At 34.4% G+C, this 10,424-nt stretch overlaps 1 protein-coding gene across 1 annotated transcript; it reads left to right on the top strand.

Annotated features, from left to right (window-relative positions):
• Positions 1 to 387: 387 nt before the first annotated feature.
• LOC120356545 (dual specificity mitogen-activated protein kinase kinase dSOR1-like) lies at positions 388 to 7,533 on the top strand (the record flags this gene model as incomplete). The annotated part of the gene is made up of 3 exons (XM_039445492.1): positions 388 to 499; positions 3,421 to 3,644; positions 7,419 to 7,533. Coding segments are annotated over exons 1-3 (443 nt in total), but the record flags the coding sequence as incomplete, so codon positions are not given.
• Positions 7,534 to 10,424: the final 2,891 nt, after the last annotated feature.

The raw sequence follows: 10,424 nt of genomic DNA, 5'->3' as shown, positions 1-10,424 counted from the left end.
GACGGAAAACCTGTTTTTTATCATTCGAAAAGGATCCCTAATCTTACCTATCTTCTAATTACCCTTTTAAGAGAAATGTTCTGAACTGAAAACTTGATGTAATCAATATTGAAGAATTTAAAATAGGTTTGTAACCATCCCCTGTTAAGCAAGAATCTATATGCAAAATTCAAGTTAATCAGTCCAGTAGTTCAGACGTGATGATGCGTCAAACATAATTTTCCTATACTACTTTACACCTGTATAATAATATTTTTTAATTCCACCATATGATTTGATGATTTCTTTATGAATCGTATGTACTATTAATGAATTTGAACATTAATTATGAAAAATCTAGAAGGAAAATTGAAATTTGGGCTTCCAGGTGCACGAGATTGATATTTTTAGAATCGATGTCCAAAAATAAATTTAACCTAACTTTGCCGCCCGGTTCGATTGAGAGTCATTCATCACCTATAGTTCCTGTTGTTGCTGCAGCTTCGTCTAATGATACAGAGTAAGTGTTGATGTTAATATATTATTTATCAATTTGCTGCAATAAATGTGTAATTATTTATTTAGAATTAGGCCTACACAAGTTTCAGAAGAGCACCTCGCTTAATCCCAAAACAGTTCAAATTCTAATGCATACAACAGTACAAATAACATAACTTTACTTGTATGGGCTAGTGTCACCTGGTTATATGGAACATATATATGAATCATATATTTATCTCATATTGATCAGGATTTTAGAGTTTTTTAATTAAAAGTTCAATGAACAGTATTTTGTCTTTGAACAATCTTTGTCATCGACAGGAAGACTGTTTATTTTATTTGTCAATATTAACGTAGATTCTCTTTTGTTTCTATAACAAACGTGCCGCTTGTGCGACAGATAAAAATATGTACTTGAAATGGCTTTTATGTTTGGCATTGACTGAATATATAAACCCAAAAATTAGCTTTTGGGGCGCAGAGCTCGTTTGTTAGGACTGTGAGTAAAGTCCGGCTGATCCAGTGAAGAAGTCTAGATTTCGTTTCGTTTTATAATACAGTTATTCTGTCACAGATCGGGTAGTTTAAAAATAATTGTATTATTAAGGGAGATGGTTCTGAACCTAGGTATTCATTGGTTCAGTTAATTTTTGTTTTAACCTTAAAGTCGCAATTTAACCAGTGAATGCCAAAAGGGGAAGCCATATTCAAAAGGTAGGTGACTACTGGATAAGATCATTGTTCTTAATTATTTTCATAACCACAAAGATTAAATCATCTTAAGAAGCAGCGAGTTGTTTCCCTATTTCAATTCAATTTTAATATTGTGTTTGTATATATATTTTTATATTTTACCTTTTTTACTTCCTTGCCCTATTATTTTCATTTTGTTCCCTCTATAAAGGCCAGGAACAATGAGATATGTTCAAAGATGATGATGTATTTTTTTACTTTCCTTGCCCTATTACCATAGGGAAGGAAAGTAGGCTATTGCTATCCGAAAAAAATTAAGGTACCCCAATTTCCAAATTTCGATTCGTTTCAAGGTCCCCTAAGTCCAAAAAAGTGGTTTTTGGGTATTGGTCTGTGTGTATGTGCGTCTGTGTACACGATATCTCATCTCCCAATTAATGGAATGACTTGAAATTTGGAACTTAGGGTCCTTCCCCTATAAGGATCCGACACGAACAATTTCGAACAAATGCAATTTAATATGGCGGCAAAAATGATGTCAAAAACAGGGTTTTTCGCGATTTTATCAAAAATGGCTTCAAGGATTTTAATCAAATTTTCAACTAAAACCGTTATTGATAAGCTCTATCAACTGCCACAAGTACCATATCTGTAAAAATTACAGGATCTATGCAAAGTTTGAATTTATATTCTCAATTATCAGGCTTCAGATACAATTTAAACGAAAAATTTCAAGTGGAAAAGATTGAGCATGAAAATCTCTACAATCAATGTCAAGTGACATTTTCATCTAAAATTGAAAATAAGCTCGAAATTCGAGAAAATGTGATTATCCAATTGCAAACTGTTGGCAACTGTTGATTCTATTAAATAATTCACTATGAAGAGATAGCAGACCTCGGCTTCAACGATTTAAACGGAAGTTTAAAAATAATTGTATTTTTAAGGGAGACGGGTTCTGAACCTATTCATTGGTTCAGTTAATGTTTGTTTTTTTAAATAATAACCTGAAAATGTGAAACTGTTTATGAATGAATTTAAATTGCCAATTTGTTCGGATAAATGAACGAATGCATTTGTTGACAGGGAAACCTCTTCCCAAGACGAGTATAGAGGTGTTGCAAGAGCGACTGCAAAATGCCCTTTCCCGTCCTTGTGACCTAAGATACTAGTACGTTACTTGGACGTGAATGTCCTTTGCAGTGCTTGAATGAGATTCTAGTCTCGGCTAACGCCTCGACTAGAATAACATCATTTTCGCCTGCAAAAGGCCCCTTCCCGTCAATGTGACGTAAAACACTCATAAATAAACTTTGTAGGTTATATGAATATAAATTGTCACACTATTAAATCAAGGTCTATAAATACAGGTCATGACACAATCCCGTGATGCATTGCAAAATCGCCATTTTATGGGGTTCTAGTTCACCAATTTTCAAATTTATCAGCTGTTATCATTATAGATTGAACAACATGATATGCTATTTTGTTCAAGGTATATTGTTTGGCTTTGAATTGTAATAGTATATTTCGCACCTAGGGCCGAAAATGAGACTCTTCCGGCTCGAAATTGGTTTTCAAGTCCGAGGCCGTAGGCCGAGGACTAGAAAAGATTGAGAGCCGGAAAAACATTTTTGCCATGGTGAGAACGTTATTTTTCGAGGCCGTAGGCCGAGGACTAGAGAAGATGAGAGCCGGAAAAACATTTTTGCCCATGGTGAGAACGTTATTTTTTGCCACACAGAAAAATAAACAATATAAATATGAGAATAATTGTTTATTAGGCACTTTCGAAAGCAAAACAGGAAGGTCATAGCTCTAGCAAATCTGAGGTAATCTGAATATCAGGAAATTGTCCAAGTATTTTTATTTTTTATTCTGATTTGTCTAAATAACCTAAAAGATGATGTTCAATTATGTGGTAGGTTGAGTTTATACTTTTTTATTCTTTCAAATGACAATAAGATGATATTATTATAAATGTTTTAATTATTGAATAATAAACTCAAATAATGAAAAGTTTTTTGATAAGCTGTTTTAGCACACTTGAAATTTAGCGGCCGGAAACAAACCTGTTCTGACGTCAGACGAGAGTCGTCTGCAAACAATGTCTTTCAGATCTACGTAGGGACTGGGAAACAGCTGATTTCTGTGCAGTGTGGCGAAAAAATATAAATTGCCATTTAAATTAAAATATAAAATTGTGTATGGATAAATGAACGAATGCACTGCACTCTGGTTTCACAGGAAGACAACTTGTAAGACGAGTATAGAGGTGTTGCAAGAACGTCTGGAGGAGTTGGGCATGGACGACACACAGCGCAAGCGCATGGAGTTCTTCCTTTGTCAGAAGGAGAAGATCGGGGAGCTGGCAGATGACGATTTTGAAAAGCTGGGGGAGTTGGGTGCCGGAAACGGAGGGGTCGTCATGAAGGTCAAGCACCGGTCGAGCGGACTCATAATGGCCAGAAGGTCAGTGTTGTTGTTGTTCTTCTTGTTCTTGTTCTTGTTCTTCTTCTTCTTTTTATTCAATTGACAATCACAAATCATCTATATAATACTAGCAGGTAACCCGTGCTTCGCAAGGGTCTATTTTAAAACTTGACGTAATGAAATCCAGAAGAATTGGAAATAGGCCTATAAGAATCCTCGGTTGATTAAGAATTTATAAGCTGCATTTCAAGTAATCAGTCCAGTAGTTCAGACGTGATGATGCGTCAAACATAATTTCCCTATCCTCTACACGTGTATACGTCTTAAGCCAGTTCTTTCCTCTATTATAGTATAGAAGATGATAGATAGATGGATATATCATCCATTTATCTATCATCTTCTATACTATAATAAAGGAAATGAATGAGAATAAATTTTGAAAGGTTTGAGATATCAATGTGCGATTTTCACCATACCTTTTCTCTGGAAATCCTATCATATGACCACCTTTCAATTAAAAAAAGAAGTTGAATTCAAAGTGGTGGTTCCAAATGGCGGAAAAAATTTGGTGTGACGGAAAACCTGTTTTTATCATTCGAAAAGGATCCCTAATCTTACCTATCTTCTAATTACCCTTTTAAGAGAAATGTTCTGAACTGAAAACTTGATGTAATCAATATTGAAGAATTTAAAATAGGTTTGTAACCATCCCCTGTTAAGCAAGAATCTATATGCAAAATTCAAGTTAATCAGTCCAGTAGTTCAGACGTGATGATGCGTCAAACATAATTTTCCTATACTACTTTACACCTTATAATAATATTTTTTAATTCCACCATATGATTTGATGATTTCTTTATGAAATCGTATGTACTATTAATGAATTTGAACATTAATTATGAAAAATCTAGAAGGAAAATTGAAATTTGGGCTTCCAGGTGCACGAGATTGATATTTTTAGAATCTATGTTCAAAATTTGGAGACCTAAATCATTCCCGTTTTTCCAGTATGCAATCCACAAATAGACATGTTTTGATGCGAACAAACAACACACGAACAAACACAACCCTACTCTCTCTCATTATATAGATGGATTGCACCAATGCAAAATACACGGTTTTTAAATCTTTCAGCTCTAATATTCTATTTATTTGGTAAAATTTATATGAAATATATTTAAGTTTTTTAGTTATAAAAGCAGTAAGGGGCTGCCACCTCAAGCATTCATCAATAATTATTCCTAAATACTTTAAATTACATACAATACTTGGACAACTGCAGAGGTCCTTGTTTGTGCACTTTAAGTGAAGTTTTATTTTTAAGTTTCTATCAGGCTTTCCAGCTGATATGCAGATGCACATGATGTATTATGTACATGACAAGTATATATTGTGATATATTGTGATGGCGCATTATCACGTCTCAACTACTCAACTGATTAACTTGAAATTTTGTTTATAGATTCTTGATTTACCGAGGATGGTTATAGGCCTATTTTAATTCTTCAATATTTGATTACATCAAGTTTTCAGTTCAGAACATTTCTCTTAAAAGGGTAATTAGAAGATAGGTAAGATTAGGGATCCTTTTCGAATGATAAAAACAGGTTTTCCGTCACACCCAAATTTTTTCCGCCATTTTGGAACCACCACTTTGAATTCAACTTCTTTTTTTAATTGAAAGGTGGTCATATGATAGGATTTCCAGAGAAAAGGTATGGTGAAAATCGCACATTGATATCTCAAACCTTTCAAAATTTATTCTCATTCATTTCCTTTATTATAGTATAGAAGATGATAGATAAATGGATGATATATCCATCTATCTATCATCTTCATCTTCTATCATTCATCAAGATTTCCATAGGTGAAGTTTTCAGTTTGCATAGTTTTTCAATTGGACCCTTGCGAAGCACGGGTTATCTGCTAGTCTTGAGGTAGAGTTCTTCTTCTTCTTCTCCTGTCTTCTTCTTCTTCTTCTTCTTCTTCTTCTTCTTCTTCTTCTTCTTCTTCTTCTTCTTCTCTATCTTCTTCTTCTCCATCTTCTTCTTCTCCATCTTCTTCTTCTTCTTCTCTCTCTTCTTCTTCTCCTCCATCTTCTTCTTCTCCATCTTCTTCCTCTTCTTCTTCTCTTCTTCTTCTTCTTCTTCTTCTTCTTCTTCTTCTTCTTCTTCTTCTTCTTCTTCTTCTTCTTCTTCTTCTCCTCCTCCATCTTCTTCTCCTCCTCTCCCTCTTCCTCCATTTTCTTCTCCTTCTTCTTCTTTTTCTCCTCCTCCTCCTCCATCTTCTCCTTCTTCTTCTCCTCCATCTTCTTCTTCTTCTTCTTCTCGCCAAGTGTCCGTACTTGGAAACCCTTGTTCTTCTCCTCCTTCTTCTTGTCTTCCCTTCCTTCTCCTACTCCTTCTCCACCCACTTATTCTCCTTCTTTTCCTCCTCCTCCTTCGCCTTCATAATATAATTCGCCGAATCTACTTGACCAGTAGCTGGAAGCCACTGCTTATCTACTTCCTCTAGTGAGGTCCACGTTATAATGGCAGTATTTGATCAACATCGGTGTTGCTATCCTTGTCTATCATTCCACAAATCGATAGCGCTATCCTTCCCTACCTCTGCACTGTTGCCAAAGTTTGGAATTTTGTATCAAATGGTGGTGTTGTGTATCAAGTTCAGATGATACTGTATCATGTTGTGATGGTTCAGTATCAAGTTTGATGATACTTTATAATGTGTGGTGATACTGTATCATTTTGTGGTAATACCATAGAGAAACAATAGCGTAAGTAGATATCCCATGGTATAGAGTGTTTATGTCGCAACTTTTACTGTTATCTCAAGCCAATTACTGTCTATTATTGTCGTTTTTCACTGTTTTGTTGGGGTAAGAGTGTATGAACGGCACAATATCAGAGACTACCAGCGTCATAAAGCTTCACAGGAAAGAACTACGTGGACTATCAGCTTGAGATAACAGTAAAAGTTGCGACATAAACGCCCTATACCATGGGATATCTACTTATGCTATTGTTTCTCTATGGTAATACCCGCTCATAACCAAAAGTTTTTGACCAGGTCACTACCGTGTCATCGAATTGGCGCGTTAAACTGTCAGTCCCGGCTGTAGTATGACTGTCGTAAGGCCCATTGACCCATTGTCTCATTGAATGCGTGTGAAAGTAGCCCTTCGCTAGAAACGATTTTGAATCTGATGGAATTTATTAGAGTCAAGTGGGCGTTCGGTTCTATGCGGTTTCTATTCGGTACCGAATTCAAACCGAATTACCGTTTCACATTTATCGGAATTTGCCGAAAACGAACTGAACCGAAAGTGTGTGAAAGTAGCTTCTCGCTAGCAACGAATTGAAACCTGATGGAATTTATTAGAGTCAAGTGGGCGTTCGGTTCTATGCGGTTTCTATTCGGTACCGAATTCAAACCGAATTACCGTTTCACACTTATCGGAATTTGCCGAAAACGAACCAAACCGAAAGTGTGTGAAAGTAGCCTCTCGCTAGCAACGAATTGAAACCTGATGGAATTTATTAGAGTCAAGTGGGCGTTCGGTTCTATGCGGTTTCTATTTGGTACCAAATTCAAACTGAATTACCGTTTCACACTATCGGAATTTGCCGAGAACTAAACGAACCGAATGAGTGTGAAACTAGCCTTATAATATTAAGAGAGAGTGACCATCTACTTTGAGCCAACAATACAAGTTATCAGGTTATCTTTTTCCATGTTAACTTTTGTATCTATTAGCTTATTGTGTTTCTTTCTTCCTTGTATCTCTTGCCAATATTTATTTTTTAATTTTCAGCTGATACATCTGGAAGTGAAGCCGGCCATTAAAAAGCAGATAATCCGTGAATTGAAGGTTCTCCACGAATGCAACTTCGCTCATATCGTTGGATTCTATGGAGCATTTTACAGGTGACTAAACATACTTCTCTCTAGGACTAGGCGCACACCAGTTAGACAAAACAAGACAATATATGATCAGACACGTTTAGTCACAATACTTCACATTGTTGCTTATGACGCAGCTCACACTGATTAGTCATTGCAATTAGACATGTCTTCATAAGCAACTATGTGAGGTATTGTGACTAAACGTGTCTGATCATGTCTTGTATTGACTAACTGGTGTGCGCCCAGCTCAAGTAACTCCAAAAATATATTTATGAATCTTTTCAGAATTATTGATGTCTATAGTGAGGTTCACGTTATAATGGCAGTGGAGAAAAGATAGGAGAACAACGTTGCCGATCCTCTGTCTTGTCAATGCCTTCTATAGATGGCAGCTGATACCGGTTTATTGATGTAATATTAACTGTTCATTCTCGTTTTAAATACTCAATTATATTAATTCAGCAAGGAATTATATTTTTTAATAATTTCATAATGAATTTTCATAATTAAAATGAAATATTGTGTTTATTTATTTATTCATATGGTTTTTATGGCAGAGAGATAATTTTGGATGCTCTGCCTCGCCTTATCACCCAATTTTCTATTAACACTTGAGTTTAAAGGTTATGTATTGTTTTCTCACTAAAAATTTGCTTTTTCACTCCCTGAGTTTCTATTTATAAAGTTTAAAATTAAGATTAATTTATTTATTTATTAGAACAGTCACAAACACGATATTTGGAAAGAGAAACAGGCAATTGCCCAAAACTTAATCAATTCCTTGATTTTGGCACATAAATAGTCCAAAGTGAGGTTAAGTTGTTTAAAATTTCTGTTTTCACCAAAGATTGTGATCACCAAAGAAGACTCAGAGAATACGTATTCGAGATATGACTGATGAATTTTGAATATCGAAGGGTTGATAAGAGCCGGAAATAACACTAAACAATTCGAAAGTTTCAATAATATTGAAATAAACTTGAAAATTTTGAGCAGAAAAATTAAAACTACTATCACTGCAACTATCAGCTGATGTATGATAACTTATTTCTAAACACAATTCACAATTAAAAAGCAAAAAAATAAAATTTTGATGGTAATATTGAAGCTTCAAGTTTCACATTACAATTTTTTTGTTAAATTAATTATCAATTCTACATTGTTAAAAGACGATTTGGCAATAGAGCAAAGCGAGAAAGAAATAGCGCTATTCGCTTTGTTGAATGTTAGCCAAGGATAGCAATACCATTGCTAATCAAACACTGCCATATTATAACGTGTACCTTATTAAAGGCCTACTTCAAACTCTTCAAGATTGCACTCGGTCAAGTATTCAGTTTGTTAAGTTTTAAAATAGACTGTTGCGGAGCACGGGTTACCTGCAACTTATACAATAATCAAGTATAATAATATCAAAGGTGATGATTTCTTGATCCCTTTCAAGCTGCGATGTATCAACACAATTTTTCCTATGTATTCAAACATGACATGCAGTCTATTTAATATTTTAATAATAATAATTATTTATTTAAATATCTAAGTAAATAATTAAAAACTTCTACTTACTGAGTGTAGTAGTTACGACCGTACAGCGATCATTTTCAACAGTGCCAACCGGAAATGTTTTGTTGGTTAGGAAGACTGTGGTTTTTATTATGTAATTGAAAAGTTTGTTGGATTTGAAATTCAGCTGTTCATTAAGTATGTTGTTATTATCGAGGATGGTGGCTTTGTAAATTTCAAACTGTTCTGATGTATTTGATTAATAATCATTTTTTTTTTTACTTTTAGTATTGTGTAAATACTATAGTAAATAATATAATACTATAGTAAACAAATATAAATACATCAGAACAGTTCGAAATTTACAAAGCCACCATTATTTTTATTTATTGATAAACAGAACACAATTCTCTAAAATGATCGTGTTTATATTTCATAGCTGGCTATACGTCATCTTATGAATTTCGGGGATGCGATATTTTGATTTTCACATACTCACTCGCTCACTCTCTTTTTTACTATCCACAGCTGTTTCAGCAAAGGATGAATTATCCTTTTAATGTCGTTCAGCGAGTTTTCCCAAGGATGAGACCTAGTGCAATCAAATCTTTATATCAAAAAACCTATTATGTTCCAAATTTGTGAAAATCGTTAGATCCGTTTTCGAGATCCGTTAAACATAAATAACAAGATATAAAAATAACCAGATATAAAAATAACCAGATATAAAAATACACAGATATATAAATACAGAAAATTCTCACTTAATCCTATACTATTAAACGAGCAACTTCTGTTTATATGTTTGGATGTATATCTTTGTATTTCACCGGATCTCGAAAACGGCTCTAACGATTCTCACGAAATTCAGAACATAGTAGGCTTATAATATAAAGATTCGATTGCACTAGGTCTCATCCCTGGGAAAACTCGCTGAATGACATTAAAAGGATAATTATTATTCATCCTTGGAAAAACAGCTGATAATAATTATTTCGTCGTCTGTTGGTGATGGAAGTGAGTGAGCGAGTTCATGTGTGTGGGACTGTGTCAAACTTATGACTCAGCTGTTGAAGTTTTGTAATCATCCATTCAGCTACTTAGTGCCGGTTGCAAAAAATCCGGGTTATTTTCAATCCTTATTAATTCCTGTAGATCCATATTTTTGAAATGGTCTTCTCTGATTTGGTTCACGTTAAGTTAATCAGGATTAAAATTTAACCAGCTTTTGTGCAACTGGGCCTTTGTGAGGGAAATTTTTGCATTCCTCTGGGAATTAATCTCAATTTACTGTGATTAGATAGAACATTTCTGTATGAATGTTATTATAATTTCTTCTTCCGTAATACATTTTTTATGCTTTTGTACTCCAGATCGAAGCTCGGTCCCCGATATTATAATAGAATACT

Source organism: Nilaparvata lugens, unplaced genomic scaffold, assembly GCF_014356525.2.
Source record: "Nilaparvata lugens isolate BPH unplaced genomic scaffold, ASM1435652v1 scaffold7068, whole genome shotgun sequence".
Lineage (NCBI taxonomy): Eukaryota > Metazoa > Arthropoda > Insecta > Hemiptera > Delphacidae > Nilaparvata > Nilaparvata lugens.
The sequence above is the reverse complement of the archived record's forward strand: the minus strand, read 5'-3'. Positions and strand labels throughout refer to the sequence as shown.